The sequence below is a fragment of the Rhodofomes roseus genome (genome assembly GCF_022264815.1).
Source record: "Rhodofomes roseus strain CIRM-BRFM 1785 chromosome Unknown C8Q71scaffold_7, whole genome shotgun sequence".
In the NCBI taxonomy this organism is placed as follows: domain Eukaryota; kingdom Fungi; phylum Basidiomycota; class Agaricomycetes; order Polyporales; family Fomitopsidaceae; genus Rhodofomes; species Rhodofomes roseus.
Window position 1 is genome coordinate 335482 of NW_025952963.1, and position 19038 is coordinate 354519.

At 55.6% G+C, this 19038-nt stretch overlaps 8 protein-coding genes across 8 annotated transcripts; 4 read left to right on the plus strand and 4 right to left on the minus strand.

Moving 5' to 3' along the window:
- Window positions 1–350: 350 nt before the first annotated feature.
- C8Q71DRAFT_832342 (phosphate transporter) lies at window positions 351–3017 on the plus strand. The gene is made up of 9 exons (XM_047926385.1): window positions 351–675; window positions 729–782; window positions 843–1033; window positions 1091–1197; window positions 1253–1376; window positions 1432–1814; window positions 1880–2135; window positions 2190–2448; window positions 2517–3017. Exons 1-9 carry the CDS (start codon window positions 533–535, stop codon window positions 2659–2661), a joined length of 1662 nt encoding a protein of 553 aa, XP_047780235.1. The 5' UTR covers window positions 351–532; the 3' UTR covers window positions 2662–3017.
- Window positions 3018–4679, minus strand: C8Q71DRAFT_750433 (uncharacterized protein). The gene is made up of 7 exons (XM_047923274.1): window positions 4115–4679; window positions 3977–4056; window positions 3787–3908; window positions 3633–3726; window positions 3415–3570; window positions 3207–3356; window positions 3018–3148 (listed from the first exon to the last, which is right to left on the minus strand). The coding sequence occupies exons 1-7, from the start codon at window positions 4251–4253 to the stop codon at window positions 3095–3097; spliced, it is 795 nt and encodes a 264-aa protein (XP_047780236.1). The 5' UTR covers window positions 4254–4679; the 3' UTR covers window positions 3018–3094.
- A 643-nt stretch (window positions 4680–5322) lies between these two features.
- C8Q71DRAFT_856286 (uncharacterized protein) lies at window positions 5323–5898 on the minus strand (the record flags this gene model as incomplete). The annotated part of the gene is made up of 1 exon (XM_047927283.1): window positions 5323–5898. One exon carries the CDS (start codon window positions 5896–5898, stop codon window positions 5323–5325), a length of 576 nt encoding a protein of 191 aa, XP_047780237.1.
- A 1358-nt stretch (window positions 5899–7256) lies between these two features.
- Window positions 7257–7651, plus strand: C8Q71DRAFT_750484 (uncharacterized protein; the record flags this gene model as incomplete). The annotated part of the gene is made up of 2 exons (XM_047923275.1): window positions 7257–7279; window positions 7337–7651. Coding segments are annotated over 2 exons (188 nt in total), but the record flags the coding sequence as incomplete, so codon positions are not given.
- Window positions 7652–8550: 899 nt separating this feature from the next.
- C8Q71DRAFT_722536 (uncharacterized protein) lies at window positions 8551–11929 on the plus strand (the record flags this gene model as incomplete). The annotated part of the gene is made up of 15 exons (XM_047921534.1): window positions 8551–8588; window positions 8646–8735; window positions 9280–9305; window positions 9360–9439; window positions 9500–9609; window positions 9661–9754; window positions 9824–9970; window positions 10024–10173; window positions 10778–10889; window positions 10953–11032; window positions 11103–11224; window positions 11283–11373; window positions 11440–11595; window positions 11662–11811; window positions 11870–11929. 15 exons carry the CDS (start codon window positions 8551–8553, stop codon window positions 11927–11929), a joined length of 1506 nt encoding a protein of 501 aa, XP_047780239.1.
- Window positions 11930–13004: 1075 nt separating this feature from the next.
- Window positions 13005–13979, minus strand: C8Q71DRAFT_523533 (uncharacterized protein). Its single transcript, XM_047919117.1, has 4 exons — window positions 13817–13979; window positions 13716–13753; window positions 13596–13664; window positions 13005–13526 (listed from the first exon to the last, which is right to left on the minus strand). The coding sequence occupies exons 1-4, from the start codon at window positions 13915–13917 to the stop codon at window positions 13441–13443; spliced, it is 294 nt and encodes a 97-aa protein (XP_047780240.1). The 5' UTR covers window positions 13918–13979; the 3' UTR covers window positions 13005–13440.
- C8Q71DRAFT_821580 (CRAL-TRIO domain-containing protein) lies at window positions 13730–15726 on the plus strand (the record flags this gene model as incomplete). Its single annotated transcript, XM_047926207.1, has 8 exons — window positions 13730–14398; window positions 14518–14537; window positions 14631–14754; window positions 14810–14970; window positions 15032–15098; window positions 15152–15176; window positions 15233–15543; window positions 15577–15726. The coding sequence occupies exons 1-8, from the start codon at window positions 14162–14164 to the stop codon at window positions 15724–15726; spliced, it is 1095 nt and encodes a 364-aa protein (XP_047780241.1). The 5' UTR covers window positions 13730–14161.
- A 524-nt stretch (window positions 15727–16250) lies between these two features.
- Window positions 16251–18511, minus strand: C8Q71DRAFT_856291 (NAD-aldehyde dehydrogenase; the record flags this gene model as incomplete). Its single annotated transcript, XM_047927284.1, has 14 exons — window positions 16251–16304; window positions 16374–16489; window positions 16549–16587; window positions 16646–16761; window positions 16817–16891; window positions 16947–17224; window positions 17348–17376; window positions 17439–17445; window positions 17501–17568; window positions 17710–17734; window positions 17785–17934; window positions 17994–18186; window positions 18246–18409; window positions 18467–18511. The coding sequence occupies 14 exons, from the start codon at window positions 18509–18511 to the stop codon at window positions 16251–16253; spliced, it is 1359 nt and encodes a 452-aa protein (XP_047780242.1).
- Window positions 18512–19038: the final 527 nt, after the last annotated feature.

Below are 19038 nucleotides of genomic sequence, written 5' to 3' on the forward strand. Positions count from 1 at the left end.
CGCTCTGCGACCCGGGAGCATGTGCTTGCAAGTGTCTGTCAGGGAGAGAAGATGGCTGAATACGCCACTAGCCAGGCACCCGCGAGCCATCAAGTCGATGTCTGGAAGTCGAGGGCACCTGGGGCGCACGTCGGCGGCGGGTGAGCGAGGGACGGAGACGGGTGGAAGCAAGAAATATAGTCCTCGAGGCACACGAGCGGTGCCGTGGCTGGAGAGCGTGGACTGGTGAGAACGTGCACCGCGACGCAGGCCACCGTGCTTCGCGCGTCCAAAAGGGGAAACACACGCAAACAGGCCACCACAAGCGCGGCCACGCTGATTGGCTGGGGACTACGAACGTGCAAGGAACAACGCCGGACGCAGAATGGGACGCGGGCGGGCCAAGCAGCCACCAATTTCATCAGGCCCGGAACACTGCCTGCCGTCCTCCAGAAGCACAACTTAAAAGACATGCAGCGCTATCCACCCGCCAGCCCGTGCTCTTTCCCGCACTCCCTGCCCGACCTCCTCGCTCGACGTTCCTCCCAGCGAGATGGCTGAACTCACCGCAATGGACAAGGCTTCCACATCCAGCACGGGCCCCGAGCTCGAGAAGGGCGCGCCCCCTGCCGCCGTGTACGCGCTCGACGAGAAGCGCCGTGCAGCGCTCGCCGAGGTTGACAACGCCAAGTTCAGGTCTGTACGATCATCGCTTCACTGGACTTACGGCAGCTCACGCGAGAGCGTAGCTGGTTCCATGTGAAGGTGTCCATGGTGGCGGGTGTCGGCTTCTTCACCGATGCGTGAGCGTTTTCTCCCAGCACATTCGAGCTGTGCATACTGATAAGACAAAACCACCTTAGCTACGACATTTTCGCCATCAACATCGCGTCGACTATGCTGGGATACCTCTACGGCGGCAAGGGGACGGGGGCATCTCGCATCCTCACCTCAAACCAGTCGCTCGGTGTCAAAGTCGCGACCCCGATTGGTAACATCTTCGGCCAGTTCTTCTTCGGCTGGATGGCAGACTTGGTCGGCCGTAAGCGAATGTGTAAGGACTATTCCATTACTTCGAAGTGACTGGCAATTTATAGTGTTTGGACCGCAGACGGTATCGAGCTCATGATTATCATCATCGCGACTTTCGGTCAGGCTGTCGCAGGCCAGGCGAAGGCCATCAATATCCTGGGTGTCATCATCGTTTGGAGATTTATTGTCAGTATGGCGATGGATGTAGTCTGCTTTGCGCACGGCTGATAACGTGCCGCAGATGGGGATCGGTATTGGCGGTGACTACCCGCTTTCTGCTGTTATCTCCTCAGAGTTCGCGTCGAGGCAGAGCCGTGGTCGGCTCATGACGGCGGTCTTCGCCAACCAGGGATGGGGCCAGCTCGGTATGGCGTCTCTGCAAATGCATATTCGCGAATCCTGTACTTACAGATTATGCAGCCGGTTGCATTGTCGCATACGTCGTGGTCGCCGCCGAGAAGCACTCTCTTCTTCGCGACAACGTCGAGAGTATGAACTCGGTCGACTACATGTGGCGTCTCCTCATCGGTCTCGGCTGCGTTCCCGGGGTCATCGCGCTGTACTTCCGTCTGACGATCCCCGAGACGCCCCGTTTCACCATGGATGTCGAGCGCAACGTCAAGCAGGCAGCACAGGACGTCGAGAACTTCCTCACGACCGGCAGCTACCACGTTGACCCCGACGCCGTCGTGCAGCGCGTGCAGGCACCCAAGGCGAGCCGCCGCGACTTCTTCAGGCACTTCAGCAAGTGGGAGAACGCACGCCAGCTCATCGGCTGCGCGTACTCCTGGTTCGCCCTTGACGTGCGTGCACGCCTACCTCTCCCCGCACTCCTTGCCTCCCACACTGACATCCCGTCCCCGCGCAGATTGCGTTCTACGGCCTCGGCCTGAACAGCTCGATCATCCTCAACGCGATCGGCTTCGGCACGGTGACCACCACGCTAACGGGCACCGAGTTGGTGTACCAGAATCTCCGCAACATTTGCATCGGTAACATCATCCTCTCCGTCGCGGGCCTCATCCCGGGCTACTGGGTCGCCTTCCTCTTCATCGACAGGTGGGGCCGCAAGCCGATCCAGCTCATGGGCTTCATCATGCTCACCATTCTCTTCGTCATCATGGGTGCGTCCCCTCCGTCGGTACTTCGCGCCGAGCGGCATGCTGACTGTTGGGCAGGTTTCGGGTACGACGCGCTGACTGCGACGCGCGCGGGCAAGAACGCGTTCGTGTTCCTGTACTGCCTGGCGAACTTCTTCGAGAACTTCGGCCCGAACACGACGACGTTCATCGTGCCCGGCGAGGCGTTCCCGACGCGCTACCGCTCGACCGCGCACGGCATCTCCGCCGCGAGCGGCAAGCTCGGCGCGGTCATCTCCCAGGTCGGCTTCGCGCAGATGGCGAACATCGGCGGGACGAACAAGTTTGTGAAGCACATGTGAGTAGTACTAGCACCGGGCCTCGTCACCAGTCGATCCAGGCGCTGACGGTGGAGTCGCGTCGCAGTCTGGAGATCCTCGCGTTGTTCATGCTGACGGGCGTGTTCTCGACACTGCTCATCACGGAGACGAAGCTGAAGTCACTCGAGGACATCTCGAACGAGGACCAGGATGGCTTCGTCAAGGGTGTCGCCACGCCCGGCGACGCATAAGCACTCCCACTCCTCTCCTTCGACGGGACACCCCGATCGCCCCTCCGCGGCCCTCACGCACGCTCGTTCTTGCTCACCTCATCATCACCGCATACCACGCCATCCCCTCACTGTACGCCGTGCGTGTCGCTTGTCACGAACCTTACCCCTGTGCTACCACTGTTATGATCTCCCGAATCTTTTCGGCTGCGCCTGAGAGCCCTACTGACGTTATCCTTATTGAGCTGCGTGTATTGTAGCGGGAGGTTGACTCGGAGCCCTGTGTGGTCGGTCAAAAGTGTCGCTGGTCTTGTCTGCACACTTATTGTTGTTCTATGATAGAATCTAATGCTGATCGACTGAAGACTGCAACGCCGAGGTGCGGGGTGCGAACGTTGTCAACGAGCTCGAGAGTGATTCCGATGTAAAGTATAGTTTAAGCTAGGTATCGCCTTCAGACCATCTCCGACTTGGCGTCATGCGTTCCGCCCATTCGTTCTCTTGCCATCTACAAAGAAGTGGTCAGGCTGAATGGAGGGAGGAGTGCATCATCGCGAGACACGCACGATTCTGACGATGACGGGCGGCTCCGTCCATGTCGGGTTGTCCTCCCCGATCGCGAACTCCTTTACAACGGCGAATCCACAGCTCTCGTAGAACGCGGTGTTGGCGATGTTCGAGGACGAGAGCCATGAGGCGACGCCGAGAGCGTCGGCCTGCACACAGGTGTACGATCAGACCAAGACACGGTAGGCTGAAGTAAATGGGATGTACCTTGGCGTTAGCGGCGGCCATGAGTGCGCTTCCGTACCCCCTGCCTTGTTTGTTGGGATGTGTCGCAAGACCCTCCACGGCGAACATCCGTTGGATCTTGTCGCCCAACGCGGACTTGATGGCTGCATCCTGTTTCGACATCACCTCCGCGATGCGCTGAGGTTGGTGTCGTTGGGACCGGCGTTAACAACTTACAAGTTGCACGAATAGATGCGTACCTTCCTCTGTTCCGCCGTCCGCGACTTCCGTATGAAGGAGATGGTGCGAAGCATGAGGGTTTCCAAGGTGGTCGGCTTGTTCCCTGGCAGGCCGCTGCCATGTCGGTCTTCCCGTGAGGCGTCATGAGCTTTCCAGGTCCGAAGGCGGGCTTACAAGTATAGAAACGCGTCTCCAACGTCTACCACCAGAACCTTCCGTGCATGGGCATGTCCGAAATACTGCAGGGCGTACACCACGTTGTCGACCCATCCACTCCCTCGTGAGTGTGGTGCATCCTGAGATGACGAGTCAACGCATGAATACCAGGGTTATGCGATCGTCAAGGGATGCAGCGTATACGTACTGGTGTGTCCAGCATATAACCAAGGAGGGGGTCATGTACGAACGCTTTCCTATTCGTCGCAACAACCTTTGGGATATCGGCTTTCCGAGGCTGCTGTCAACACGCCGACTAGGACTGACTACAGTGTACGTGGCCCACCATATCTCATTGGCCTGACATGCACTGACGAATGCAAGTCGATGGGGACCAATCCATGACCCTCTGGCTTGACTCCGAGTGGGAGGTCACCAGCATCTTCGACTTCCAGGTGAGTATCGTCCAACCTGAGGTAGTGCATGGTCCAAAAGCAACGCAACACGTAGTATGACGAGGGTCCGAGGTGTGGCGCCCTGCCTGGCGAGCGATAGGGCACTACTTATGCAGTGTCGCGGTCGTACGCGTGCGTCGATGAAGGTTGCCGCTGCCCGCCGCAGAGTCTGCGCATCGCTGCGCTCGCAGCACGGTGCAGCCACGGAGGCGCGATTGCAATTGCAGCCGGCTTGACCACGCGGTCGAGGTCCCATGCACTGACAGCGGACAAGCTGATGAAGGGACCACGGCTGCGAGCCCTCCCGTGCGGTTGACCATCGCCGGGCGTCGGTGACAGATACTGTTCATGCCTAATCGGGCCGCAGCGTGGGTGCTGCGCCCGTCCCGACGTTGCGGTCCATAAATGGAAGGTGAGTAGATCGCGACATGAACCGAACGCCGCGCTGTTTGCTGCGACGACTCAAACTTACGCATACATAGTATCTGCTCAGGCCATGAGCGACGGAGAATGTCAGACGTCGCGCCCATGGTTGTGTAGGCGACTTACGGCAAAAGGGAGATCGTGTCGTCGGCGCTGCGACGGCGCTATGAGAGGATCCGTTCTCGCCGTTCAAGAACGTTAGATCGACTCGTGTCTGTATCTCGTATTTAAGACGTCTTGACTTTGACCAGACTTCGCGTTCATCTCTCTAGGCCGGCGGTTCAGGTAGTGCCGTTGCTAAGTTTGTAACGCTTCCTGCACGTTGGGATCATCTCCTGTAGGATTCATTGGGGGTCTTTCCTAGTATCCCGCTTGATGCGGCGTCCTGCTGTATGTGGTGAAATTGGCTTCTGTGCCATTGGGCGTCTTTTTCGGCAATGATGCGAGTCCGGCGTGCGACTTATCAAGTTGCGGGGATAGTACGGTTTGCTTCCTAGCCTAAAAAGGCTCTGACGGCGTGAGAGTCCGCTTGTGCGTTGACTTCCATCTGCGCATCCCACCGGGGCTTATTCATCATGCATCACTATCTAGCGCAGTTCTGTCTGAGTCACGTCTGTGGGGTTACATACGCTGATCTACGGTCAAGGACTCGTCCGTGTTACCTCCCGCTCCCCGTCTAGTAGTCGTTGGTGATGGTCTCGAGCCTAGTCGAGAAGGAGGGCAAGTCGGTCTCCTCGATATCGAACTCGTACGGGTTGTCGTCGGCATTCAGGAAAGCCGATCTGTTGGTGAAGGAGTGGTGCGGGGGAGGGAGGATCGCGAGGCTGAAGTAGTGGCGCTGGTGCGTATAACTCTCTAGGTCCTCTAGAGTCGCCCACGGGATCGGCACGCGTAGGTTGCACGGCTGTGCAGCCCCAACCACTATGAACGTGACCCAGTGCCTACGCAAATCGGAGACCACGGAGAGGCGTCCTATCCCGGACGTCTGCACGTCTGTGAACAACTTGACGCTTATTCCTTTTCGGAGTTGCTCCGTTGGGCGCTCGTCTACCGTCCAGGTGAGTCCTCGCCCGAGTCCTTTCCCTACGATAGGGAGGGGAAGTACTTTGACGTTGATTGCCGTATTGTTTGTAGGGGGGAGGGATAGGGACGGTAGGGAGTAGGGCTGTCGTTTCTTCGCCGAGATGCTCCTGGAGGTCTCCGATATGGCCGCGCCGTCGCGCTTTGCTCTTTTCTTGCGTTCTGCAGGCATTTGCAGGCTCGGCCGACGGGTGCGTGCAGGGCTGGGCTGGAGGGCTCTTTGACGAGCGGCGTATCCCCTCATCCCCTCCTGCATTTAATGATTTGACGGGCGTCTTCTAGGCTGGGACCCTTACGTTAACTCTTCAGCGCCCTTCCCGGCGTATCATTTTCTGTCAAGCAACAAGTTGATAAATATCACAGTCAATTCCGGTCCGTTCTGGGAATTGTGGCAGACAGGCCGACGTTGCAGCTTCGAAATGGCAGGTATGTACCAATGTTCAAACGTTTATGCATCATTTTCAGGCGGCAGAGGATGATTTCGCAACGCATCAATGGAATCGGCACAACAAGCTGGAAACAGAAAACGCAGCGGCACAGGCTGGAGGATTGACGCACCATGCGGCTATGTCTCTCGGATTGCAGTACTATGTCCAACGACTCGGAGGAGGGTTAAGGTGACCCTGGCCGCAACCTGCTGCTTCTGTGAACTTTTAATTAAACGGATACGCTAGGTAGCGCCGCGTGCCCCTGTGACAACACGAAGGCCACATAGTGCAGCACTGTGCGCGGGGAGGCCAACAATCTAGAGCGTCACGTATATGAGCGCGAGCCACGCTGAAGGGTTCGCGGGAGTACTCTCCCTCAAGCCCATCTAACACGGACTTCCCCAAACAACTCTCTCCTCGCCGGGTGCGCTGCCGACGGTTTGACTGAAGTACGGTGTTGACTGATAGAATTTGAACGTTAGACCTGTTCCGGCGAGGGAGCTTCCGATGCAAGCTATGAGTAAGTCGCAGAATTAGGGCTCAGTCATCTTCCGAGGCGACTTCTGGCCTCAACGCCTCGACGTTCTACGTTTCCGAAGGCCGGTTATCATCATGGGGCGGTCGCGGTCATGCATACATTAGTTAGCACCACCTGAGGGCTCCGCTGTGCATCGGCCGAGCTCTCGTTCTATGTTTGTTCTTCCAGGCCCCCGCAGTCAGCCGGATGAACACGAACCGGGCCTCCCCTGCGTGATGCAAGCGACCGGGAGCAACGCAACATACGCCAAACGAAGCAAGTGGTGCTGGAGGCGCCCGTCATGGGAGCGAAGTGGCTGATGGCTGGGGCGGCGCGGGGTGACGTCAGGGAACGTCATGTCCTCCCCGCCTGCCTCTTATAGCCCGCCCGCCTGGCGCGTCCTGCACAAGCCTCCCCTCAACGACTTCGACGAATCATCTCCGTTATATTTCGCACTCGTTTCTCTCTTCCATACGCATCCCATAATGTCCGCCGTCACCATCAACACCCTCCGCACCGCCGCCAGGCGCGTCCCTGCCGTGCCCAAGCCTGGTATGGCCGTTGCGCTGCGCTTCTACTCGGGCAGCATGCATGAGCATGATCCCGACGTGAGTGGTCAACGTTTCAACCTTAATACCAAGACGCCGGCTGACGCTTTTGCAAAGACTATCGAGAAAGAGAAACACCGTAACTTGACCGGGAAGCAGCACAAGACTTCCGCACCCCATGAGAAGACTGCTCCAGGGTGGAACGAGTACCTCGCCAGTGCGTCCGAGGCTGCCGTCAAGGTGAGTATATGCGCTACAGCCACACCACAAACCCATCGCTGATGTCCGCGTAGGCCGACCAGTCGCACGGGGAGGGCGACGGCGGGACTGCTGCTATGCAGCAGAACACGGTCACCCACGTGAAACGACGCTACCATGAAGAGGACTCCCCAGTGCCAAACCCGCAGGAGCAGACCTCCTCGCCGGAGCAAGGTACGAATACATCGCACATGGCACACGGCGAGAATGTTCATGCTGTGTATGAGCGCGACGAGGTTAGCGGCCCGCTGGGCGGGGCTGGGGACGAGAATTCGGTGGAAGTCGAAGAAGTAACCAAGTTCACGTCAACCAAAACACCGAGAAAGTAATCGAGAGGGACGTTGTTCGCCGCAAGCATCCTGTAATTATATCGCATTCATGACCCGTCCATCGCTCCCCGCTGTACTGTACGTGTAGCTGTATTGACTTCCACCGGCCGGCCTTACCTGATGATGCATCATGTACACATCCTTCCAGCTAGGAGGGCGAACAGTGTCCAGAGAACACACGACAATGCTGCTAAGGCTCTCACGTAGGACATGACTCACCTCGTCGTTCGTGTCCACTTGCAGTGACGACTGCCGAGTCAGACGTTTCCACGGCACAACATGATCTACAGCAGTTGCATCAGCATGTTAAAAGAAGTTGACTAACCGTAGCTTGCGTGTTCGTCAAGCCGTGGTTGCAGCTGAGCTACGCATCATCATGGTGGTGGGCACTGGGTCTGGGAGTGGCGCAGATAGCGTCGGAAGAATGTCTTGACTTGCCAAATATAGCACTCACGCTCGCTGCGCGTCTTGCCACGCGCCGCGGTCGACGTTGCGCACCTCTTTCTCGACTTCCGATTACTCTACAGCAATGCCCCTGGCACATGAAGCCAGACTCTCAAGTCGTCTTCTCAGGCTGTGTCTTCTGCAGAAGACCCTCTGATGCGTGATTGAGACATATATGACAGCGGCTTCAGCAAGGTGTCAACGGTTCAATATACAATGTCGTAAGACTGTAGCATGCGTGCCTAGACGGTCCGGTATTTCTATGGCGTCCTTGACCCGCCCGAGTAACACGCAGGCACCATGCGGATTGCGGACGATACCCAGCCAGGAGGCGACTGGTGCGTATCCAACCAAATGCGGCCGTGTCGTTGTCTTCACATTGAGTTGCAGCTCAGGGTCAAAGTTGAATTACTGGGGTTCGTCGCTTGGCACAAGCTCAGATCAGAACCGAGCGTCGTTTCTTTGCTCCTCTGTCATACTTCGAGGTGAGCATTTGCTGGTGCAGGACAACGGAGGACGTAAACACATATGCCGAGTACGCGATTTCCGTCTGTCACAAATCCGATCAGAAACGAGCCCGCACGCGTACCACACGCGGGAATGTGGTGGTCCTGTCCGGACCCCGAAGTACCAGCTCAATTGCTCACACAAGGATGGCCAAGTAGTACTATCCTTCAATTGAGCGGCGGAGTCCCGCCTCGCGCAAATGCGCACTTACCGCGGCTATCAAAACACACCTAGCGTACTTATACGACAACGGAGACCCTACCTCGATCACTACGGTCTTCGATGGAAGCCTGCCAGTGTCCCTGAGCCAAAGGGTTCATAACCCTCAAAGCTCCGTCCGTGTTCTGTCTTTCTCTCCGGCTGCCACTGGGTCTGACTATCGTCCACTGCGTTCGCGCAGGGAGCGCACCTTGTATACCTCACTCGCTGACGACCCCAGATGAGGTGCCGCATCTCACGCGACGAGACTACGCCGCTGGTAACATGCAAGAGTAATGAACCGACGACCCCGACGTTACGCAGCATTGAGGTGCATCCCTTAGGATACAGTACGTCGGTCGTACTTGCATAGAGGCAAGTGCATATCGTGCAGCTCATCGTAGTGGGCATTTTCAGGGCTGCAAGAACCGCGGATACAGCATTCGCTGATGATCCACTGTACGACTACATTGAGGACCGACCAGTGAGTCCTAATCTAACCTCTCCTCAGTTCTATGGAACAAACCCGGTTCATGTTACATAGTACCCGAAATCTTCCCGGAGAAGATGTTTTACTCGACTTGGGTGGTACGCGGCAAAGGTGCATAGTGCATCGGTGTTGAGTGTGAGCAATGGAGATGCGTTCCTGACGTTGTACGTCTGTTTTATTCCCTTTGCTGATCATCATACTGACGTGGGTGTTAGCCAGATCCCCGGGCAAGAGGTTCGGCCGGTGGAGCGCACACTCTATAGGGTATCCGAGCTGCTTTGTAGGGGACTATCGCAAGAACAGAGGGCCGTGGGTCTCTTCAGCTTCGTCAATCGGGCTGGTCAGAGTCTGATCCGAGGCATCTGCTAGCGCTTCCAGGAATGCAAGGAAAAGGAGAACTCGGCCATTCGAGCCACCTTCGGAGAGCGAGTTCGCGACATGTTTCGGGTGGACGGTCTCGCCACACGGCCTAGCCAGCGGCACAGAGGCTATGGAAGCGCGCTCATGGCGGCCGCCAATATTCATGTGCGTTGATGTGTGCAGTAGTTCCGCTCGAGGAGCACTAACGGCCGTGACAGGCAGATGAGCTCGGTATGAATGCGTGGCTGACGACGTCCAACGTCAGGAACAAAGCCTTCTACGAACACTTCGGCTTCGTTACTGTGCGCGAGTATCTGGTGGGGGAGGATAACCCGAGATGGCCCAGACCGCCGGTTGTCGTGAGGATTGTGCGTGTCCTTATATCTGATGTATCACAGTCCATGAGACTAACTGGCTTGAGTTTATGTAGATGGTGAGAGAATCGAAGCGAGCACTTGCGACGTCCTTGGATTATCTATGAGTCGGTCATGTCATACTAGTGCAAACCGTTACGTTCGACGACATGTACGTATACCACTGAATTCTGAATCTCACGTATGACAGATTCGCCGCATGGAGCGCCTGCCAGGTGGATAACAATGTCCCTCTGCTTTTCGACTTCATTCTGGACGCAACATACCCGAACTGTATGAAGACTCTTGCGGAGGGCTCAATCAACCCTCAACACAGACACTGAACGAGTCCGAAACTGAGTACCAGCCTGCTGCGGGGTGCCTTTGGTGAAAAACTTGCTGCTCTGCGCACTCGAGCTGGATGGTATGCTGCTGCTATCAGGGCTACTAACACACAAGACACCACGTGCCCGAACGAGGATCTCTGCAACCTCTACAGTGTACCCAACAAGTCGAGGCCACATGCTCCATTACAGACCATCGAAGCCGGCGAGCGTCTCATATGACAGCGTGTTGGCATCACCTTCCTCTATGTATAAGGCTGCGTATCGTCTGTCAGCAACCCCCGTATCGCCCCGCGTCTCACTCTCGCGACTTTGAGCTGAAGAGTGGCTTCGACGTCCGAATGTCAGTCAAGAAGGCAATCGTCGAGGTCGTGAAGGCCAGATATGGTATGTTGCACGTCCTGATCAAACGGCCCAGTTACAGCATTGAACCAGTCGACCATCCAACAGAGGATATACCAAGGATCACGCAGATGGTTGAGGACGCCTATAAGCATCATCCTCTACGCATATACCTAAAGGCGATTCCAGTAAGTAGCAGCAGTTATTCTCGAGCTCGTGCGCATCACAAGCTTGAGAATCCGACTGCATCGTTGACAGGATGGTGCTACGATTCCTCACAACAGCTTCACCTGGCGCCTCCTTATGTACTGGGAGCTCAGTTACTTCGTGCACTACCATGCCGTATTCACTGTTAATCGTGGAGACGCGTTTGTGGCCATGTGCGTCTTCGTCTTTCCATTGCATTCGCAGTCAATGATCGAGGCTTGCTGTCTGTAGACGCTATCCAGCGCACCGCGTCTATCGTAGACCAATGCTCTCAGTGACTCATGGGGTCCTGAACGCAATGAAGAATCCAGAGCAACGGAAGGTGACTTGGCCACTGTCATGTTCTGATTCAGTAGGTAGACCTTGGCTGATCAGTACATTGTTACAGAGGTTCAAAGAACTCTATGACAAGACCACCCCTGCAGTGCTAGCCGCTTTCGGTGACAAATTCAGGGAAATGCTTCAAGTGATTCATCTAGCTACAGCTTCAGACCATCAAGGTAAGGGCTACGGTAGCGCACTCATGTCGTTCGCGAATGCGCGGGTGAGAAGACCATCCTTCGGGCACTCACCTTGACATGTATTCAACTATCGACTTTGTTTTTTACAGGCAGATGAACTGGGCTGCGCGTCGTGGCTAATGTCAACCGACACCGCATATACGCCGTTCTACGAGGCACTAGGGTTCGTGGTTGTGAAGGAGGTACTCATGGGGGAGGACAACCCGGCCTGGACGGATAAGCCGGTCGCTATCCAGATCGTAGGTGTTTATCGTTGCATCGCTTGCACCCATTAGTGACGGTAGCGGCCTTTGGCAGATGATGCGTGAAGCACGCAGCCTGGCTGCGAGCTACGATCAGAAGTCATTACGGTCCTGAGTGGTCCTGCAGCGGGACATGTATAAGAGAAATCATATCGAGGGTTGCTATGTCAAGAACCTGTGATACGATGGTCAGATTGCTGTGTGCATCCGAGCGGATTGCGCGTCCGTTGACATTGTCGCATGAAGAGCGCACGAGTATCGGATGTAGCTGGAGCGCCTCCCAGTTGACCACCTCGGCTGCACACCCTCTGACTCGAAGTCAATTGTATTGCACACACGTTGTAACTTAGTCTTCGCCTGCAGCCATCTTCACGATTAAAAGCTACTTGCTGGCTCTGCGCGATGAAGGTGGACTGCGTCTCTTATTTCTGATAGTCAGGTTTCGACGCGAAAGGTAACGTTCGCGTCATGTCAGGCAAGACAGCGAACATCAAGCTTCAAGCTTCAAGGTCAAGGAAGCCAGATATAGTGCGTCACATATGCTGAGTGTAGTAAAAGTTCAGCCATCTCGGACATCCAGTAGTGGACATACCAAGGATCACAGAGATGCCTCAAGAGGCCTCTGAGCACGATACCCTACTACAGTATCTAAGAGGCGCGTTTGTAAGCTGCCGCTTGCGACCCTTCGTAAAGCGCAAGAATCTGACACAACACGCCGGTACCCGAGGATCGCAGTGCCTTCGTCCGGCGTCTCCTGGCGTGCTGGGAGCTCTGTTTATACGTGTGATACCATGCAGCGTTCACCATTGACCATGGAGATGCGCTTGTGACCATGTATGTACGTCTTCGGCTTCCTCTGGTGTCTGCGGCGATCATCTAAGTCATAGCAGATAGAGGTCTTCCTGAGCATACGCGTCATGCAGGGTATCAAATGAATAACGCAGCATGATTTGACTTAGCTCAGGCATAGGAACAGATTGCAATAGACCCAGAAGGCTGCAGCATGGAGGCACGGATCCATGAAGCAGAAGATGTTGTGACGATTCATCTTGTCGCAGGCACCGATGGCTACCCTGGTTCGGTTGTCTGATTGAGTGTAAGCGTAATGAGGACTCCGAGTAACGTACCAAGAAGCCTATAGTAGGCTCCCCCCTCGGCGCAAGTAGAGCTTCAATGATTGTCTGAGTGACGTATGGTGTGGACTTATCCAATCTTGATGCATGCTTATGATCGGCCTCATTGACAGTTGAGAGCTGCGAGATGTAGGGGTCTGCTTGTATAACTTCGCACAACAGCGTACAGCTACCGACTCAGATACAGTACACTCGTCTAGATGTGTGAGAACAGTGAACGCATACATGGTGTGCAGGTGATAAAATAGACGCACTAATATAGTACAAAAGAACCGCCCTTGTGTCAGGTACATGTCCAGCTAGCTGCTGGTATGATGCCATCGCTTCGTAATGGCGGGTGGCAGCGGCCCGACCTCGACCTTCAGTCCCCCGATAGATGATGGCTGGGATGAGGCAACCGGGCGGGCAAGACAGATGGGGTGCGAAGTGTACATGTGGGTCAGATCGGCCGAGAGCGGAGGTGTCGCATGTCAGAGGCACCGAGGTACGCAGTTCAGGGAAAGGTATCGCTGTGCGAGTCGTTGGGATACATCCGCCTCAAATGTCGATATTTGCGTAGTGAGTACAGCGCGAGTGTTTCTGCCAATGCGAAACGAAGGAGGATAAGCGGTCATGAGAGCAGACTACGATGAAAGGATTCTTGCATACCATTCCGAATGTATTCCCCGAGTTTTAGGGCATTCTCTATCTCCTCCGGGTCCTGCAAGTTCTTGTTCTCTGAAGCATCGTGAGCCTACACTTGCATCGGTGCATATGCACGAGACGCACTCTCGTATAGACCTCGCAGCTTCCCGTGGAAATTATACCTGCCAAACAAGCACACGACCAAATTTGATTAGCCCCTCACTCCTGGAAGACAGACAGCGTACGAGGGATCTGGGTAGTCCCTGCCCAGCCTGTGCAGCTCCTTGTACAGCGCCAGGGCCCTCATACGAGGGGACTTGTTCGCCATGGGCTTGACGAAGGGCATTTAGTGGAGTCGTGTGCGGACCCGCGCGTCCTCCGTCGTCGTCCGGGCACAGGGGACAAGCGCCTGCTGTTGCCCAGAAAGTGCGACCACGTGACCGTGCAGACGCGCTTGGGCACGGCACGGACGCTGCCTTTCTCGACTCGGACGCGCTGTATCTCCACCGCCGCCATCGAACCATTTTCATTTGGTTTTTATACGCACGCCGCCGTGGCTGTGTCTGACCCCCTCCCCGTCGTCCATCACAATGAGCGTGTTCAGCAAGAAGTCCTCTGCCAGCGATGCATCCGACGCTGAACGCGTCTACGAGCCCCTTCCCATACCTCAGCTCGTGGAGAAGCTCGCAAGTCCACCGAAGGAGCTCGAGCTTACGTCCGAACAAGAGAAGGTGTTTGACGAAGTACTCGAGCACTTTGCGGCCGAGGATTACCAACTTCCTTGCGAGGAGGATAGGTCATTGAAGGAGGCGGAGAAGTTCTGGCTGGTAAGTCTCTCCTAGCCTAGCCGCCGAGTCATGGGCCCCGTCGAACATGCTATCATCACTCTTTGATGCATCATTTTGGCGCTATCTCTGTGGAAAAGGAGTATTGACGCATATGACAGACGTGGGACTGTATACACAGGTGCGCCCAAGCCGTCCAGGCGGCGGGACTATCCTGAGTCCCTACGTCCAGCACGTTCGACACCACTCTACATTTGAACTGAGACCCGTCTAGGTACTGTCGTGCAGTGAAGTGGGCATCAGCCAAGAGTGCAGTCAAGCGTCTCGAGGAGACCCTCATATGGCGCCGAGAATATGGTGTCTATGACATGATTACTGCAGACCATGTCGAGCCCGAGGTGAGTTAGCGCTTATGTCCGAAAGCACATGGGTGAATGGCAATGACGCGCGTAGGCCCTGACAGGCAAGATGATTCTCTTTGGCTATGACCAAGGCGGTCGACCAGCCCTATACCTCCGCCCGAGCAAGCAGAATACGGAAGAGAATCCCAAGCAGCTTCATTTCGTCGTGTGGGCACTGGAGCGTTGTGAGGATCTCATGGGTCCTGGAATTGAGTATGTCGTCCCTGCACGAGCATTCAATCAATGGTGGATAATCAATATTCGTGGTCGCTAGGAATCTCACTTTGATGGTGGACTTCGCTGACCGAGCGAAGAACCCATCTATGCAGACCTCGCGTGCGGTGGGTCTTTTCAAACTATACCCATAACTCCCGCTCATTCAATCGCTCTGCAGACTCTCAATATCCTGCAAAATCACTGTGAACCTGCAGTCATCCCTCCTATCCTGGCCTGGCAAATCTGACATTTCACGCAGATCCTGAACGACTCGGCCGTGCCCTCGTCGTGAACGTCCCCTGGCTAGTGCACGCCTTCCTCAAGCTGATCATGCCCTTCGTCGACCCGCGCACGCGCGACAAGATTCGCTTCAACCCGGACTGCATCAAGGAGGGCCTCTTCGCGCCAGACATGCTCATGCGCGAGTGGGGCGGCGCGTGCGACTTCGAGTACGACCACGCGCGGTACTGGCCTGCGGTCGTCCGGATGTGCGACGAGCATAGGCAGCACAGGCTGGAGGTGTGGCGCGAGATGGGCGCGAAGGTCGGGATCCGCGAGTGGGATATCAAGGTGAAGGAGGGGGAGATAGAGGGGGAAGGACAGGGGCAGGCTGAGAACCAGGATGTCGCGGTGGCGGACCGGTCGGAGGCTGCGACGTTGTCGGATGGTGTGAGGGGCATCGACTTGAAACAAGTCGACGAGACTGACGCGATTGTGGAGTCTGAGCCGCAGGCTGTTGCTATTGCGACGTGACGACATGTTTGGGCGTAGAGTTGTTGCTCATCTTCGCATCATGGACCTTCTTGCATTTCAGTGCAGACCGAGGAACCGTACCGTAGACACATAACTAGTATTCACGTATGTCATTTCAGTTGACGTCAAGCTGCTAGACAATTAGCAGAGATGTTGACCTAACCGACTACATAGATGGTTTGACGTCGTCTTACTGCACTGTGCCCCAATGAGATAATGAACAACACAAGGTCCATATCACTCGTCACCTGTTGCACCAAGCAGCTAGTAGCGCACATCCATATCTCCTTTTGCCAGTGGTATCAGCAATGCATTGAAAACACGAGTATGCAATAGCTACGAGACAACAGAAACAATGGCGAAGGAGTGTGTCAACACTAGTAAACCCCGAATGAGCGACTACAGGGAAGTTATCCCGGAAATACAATGAATGGTAACAACATGACAGTCCCCGGTTTGCCTGTATGATGATGCAAGTACAGAGGGTCTACCGAGGGCAAGGCGTGCGAGATAGCAGCTGTTGCTTATGCTGGCGGCTTGGGGTGCATGAACATGTTGGACATCGTCTTGTTCCGTTGCTGGAGAGGAACACATTTATCAGTCAGTCAATCGGCAATGTCGAGATCGCCGAACATGACGGCACTCACTGTGTACGGCGGGTAGCGCGTGAAGAGCATCATAGGGTCCAGCCAGAACGGACTGTCGATCGAGCCGCGCCGGTGAACGAATTGGTCAAACGCCGCTTTCCCAGTCGTCGCGCCATCTGGATGACATATAAGTGAGTCACGTCTATCGATGTGTTCAGTGCAAGCGAAGACTTACATCCGGATGCGCCGACACCGCCAAATGGAATACCCACGGCTGGGAGGCAATTGTCATTTAGAAGGCGCATGTCAATGCCAGAACAGCTGGGGCGTACTCTGAATGTGAAGAAGGGTCTCGTTTGCGACCGCCAGGCCGCTCTGGGTGTTGTCGAAGACTTTCTTCTTGAATGCCGAGTCGCTCGAGAAGACATGAAGGACAAGCGAGTGGCCCCTTATAGCATTCAGGATGAGCCCTCTGGCAACGAAACATTCCGAATTCAACTCACAGGCTGTTAATGGTCTTGATAGCCTCATCGACGTCCTTCACAGGGATGACAGGCAGAATCGGTGCAAAAATCTCCCTGTCACCGCAACGTTCAGCCTCCATATCAAGCCGCGCGCGACTCCACAACATACTCGCTCATAAGGATATCATCGAGCTTGACGTCCTTCACAATAGTCGCCTCGCAGAAGTACGTGTCCATGTCGATGTTGCCTCCTAGGACAACCTGGCCCTTGGTGTTGTCGAGCAGCCGCTTAACGCGCTTCGCATGGCGCTCGTTCACGATGCGTGCCATGTTGCCCGTCTCTTTGGGGTCCTTCGGGTGCATCTCGTAGTACGCCTCCTTGCATGCCTCAATGAACGGCTCCTGGAAGTGCTCCGGCACGATCGCGTAGTCCGGCGACATGCAGATCTAAAGGCACGGAATGGTGAGATCACCCGGTCTAGATCTGATCGATCGCATGAAACCTGCCTGCCCAGCGTTCGTCAGTTTGCCCCACATCAAGCGCTTCGCGGCCACTCTGAGGTTGCTGACTCGCGGATCGAAGACCGCGGCGTTCTTGCCTTTGGGCGGGACGGTTAGTCTTGGGGCACAACGCGCTACAGCAATCAGTGGAAACGCATACCTCCGAGCTGCGGAGAGTTTCAGTGAGGCTACATCATGACATGTACATCGCTCTGGACGCACCTCAAGCGTGACTGGCGTCAGATGCTGTGCGGCAGCCGTGCACACAACCTTCGCAACAGTGCTGTTTCCTGACCGCACGTGTGAATATCTACAAATGGCGATAGGGCGCGAGAAGGAAGACTGCGTGCTCACCAGTGTATAGAACTTTGATGGGAAAGCCATCACTTAGAGGGCTGCAAGCAGTGCATCGACAAGATAAAGAAACTCACTGTGATCCCATTGAAGCTCGAGGAGCTGCATACTATCGTCAAGACCAGCATCTCTTAGTCTGCACTAGGGCTCACCTTAGTGGTCTCGGGTATGGCACCGTTGACTACGCGGAAGAAGTCTTGGTCCATGTATTTTGGGAATAGGTCCGCGAGGAGCGAGGCGCACGCCGGAGCGCCCTCCGAGGGTTTCAACAAGCAAGCATCACCGGCTGCAATCACTGCAGCCTGTTAGGCACGTCTCCGTGATCAGTCCTGTTCCCAGCGCAGCGGAGTGTAGAACGCACAAGTGGGGCAAGGCACAAGTACAGTGGGAAGTTGAAGGGCGTGATGATGAGCACGACGCCCTTGGGCTCAATCCTCGTGGCAGGAGACATGGCAAACCACATATAGTGCCACGATGCCCTTTCGGTCTGGGTCCACTTCCCTACGTTGTCATATGCGTTTTTGATCTCCAGCAGGATCGAGTTCAGCTCGGTGCTGCAACAGGATTCAAGGATCCGTAAATGGACTGGGCACCCGAACAAGAGGTAACGTACCCGTCCGATTCATCCGGCGCCCGGCCAAGATCTTCGTAGAGAGCCTTGCGCAGGCCGTCGAGGTTGTCCTCGACAAGGTGCCATAGCTTCAGAATCTGCTGCTTGCGCCAGTGGACATCCTTAGACTTCCCTGAAGCGAAGGCCTGCTTCAAGCTTTGGTGGATCTGAAGACGGGAAAGTCAGTATAAGCAGCTTCGTCCCGGAACACAGAGATGACTGACTTGGGGGATCTCATCGACGGGGGTATAGACCAGGGAAGTGGACATGATGCAGGGCCTTGCGCGGGGGTAAGGGACGAAGGGGATTTGCCGTCACGCTGGCATGGCTTCTGTATATGAAGGCTGGGATCGAATCAAGTGACAGTTTGATCATTTCCCTCGGGAAGGCCAGGGCGTTAATACACAGACGTTGTGAGAATGTGAGACCTTTTGATGTCCGAGCTTCCTGTGCCGCTGGTCGCATCATGTTGCTTCTCGGCCTATGATGGACGGCGCTCGGTGTATGTTGCGAGTTCCAGAACGCCTTGAGGTTCTAGTCACACATCGTTCCGCAGTGCCATTTGGAAACTGTGACGGGAAGTGGATAGTTGAGTAGGTCCTTGACGGGGAGTTCTTGTCGGGGGAAGCATCGGCCTGCAGTCTGGCCGGCGACGCCGTACGAAGCAGCAGCAGGGTATGTAGCCGTAGCTGATGGAAGATTGCAGCTCCTTTGGTAAGTGATTGCAAAACGCGGCCGCCTGCATGCCCAACAGAAGAGAACCGTGCGGTTCAGATACCGGGCTATTTCGAATCGT

What these genes read in the sequence shown, in the direction of transcription:
- C8Q71DRAFT_832342 (XM_047926385.1), top strand. Translation starts at nt 533, where the DNA reads ATGGCTGAACTCACCGCAATGGACAAGGCTTCCACATCCAGCACGGGC. An exon ending in GTCGGCTTCTTCACCGATGC is followed by an intron (nt 783 to 842) that starts GTGAGCGTTTTC and finishes AAACCACCTTAG; the next exon opens with CTACGACATTTTCGCCATCA. An exon ending in AACAAGTTTGTGAAGCACAT is followed by an intron (nt 2,449 to 2,516) that starts GTGAGTAGTACT and finishes GTCGCGTCGCAG; the next exon opens with TCTGGAGATCCTCGCGTTGT.
- C8Q71DRAFT_750433 (XM_047923274.1), bottom strand. Translation starts at nt 4,253, where the DNA reads ATGCACTACCTCAGGTTGGACGATACTCACCTGGAAGTCGAAGATGCT. An exon ending in TGTCAGGCCAATGAGATATG is followed by an intron (nt 4,057 to 4,114) that starts GTGGGCCACGTA and finishes AGCCTCGGAAAG; the next exon opens with CCGATATCCCAAAGGTTGTT. An exon ending in CGCCCGTCATCGTCAGAATC is followed by an intron (nt 3,149 to 3,206) that starts GTGCGTGTCTCG and finishes ACTTCTTTGTAG; the next exon opens with ATGGCAAGAGAACGAATGGG.
- C8Q71DRAFT_523533 (XM_047919117.1), bottom strand. Translation starts at nt 13,917, where the DNA reads ATGCCCTTCGTCAAGCCCATGGCGAACAAGTCCCCTCGTATGAGGGCC. An exon ending in AGGGACTACCCAGATCCCTC is followed by an intron (nt 13,754 to 13,816) that starts GTACGCTGTCTG and finishes CTTGTTTGGCAG; the next exon opens with GTATAATTTCCACGGGAAGC. An exon ending in GCTGCGAGGTCTATACGAGA is followed by an intron (nt 13,665 to 13,715) that starts GTGCGTCTCGTG and finishes ACGATGCTTCAG; the next exon opens with AGAACAAGAACTTGCAGGAC.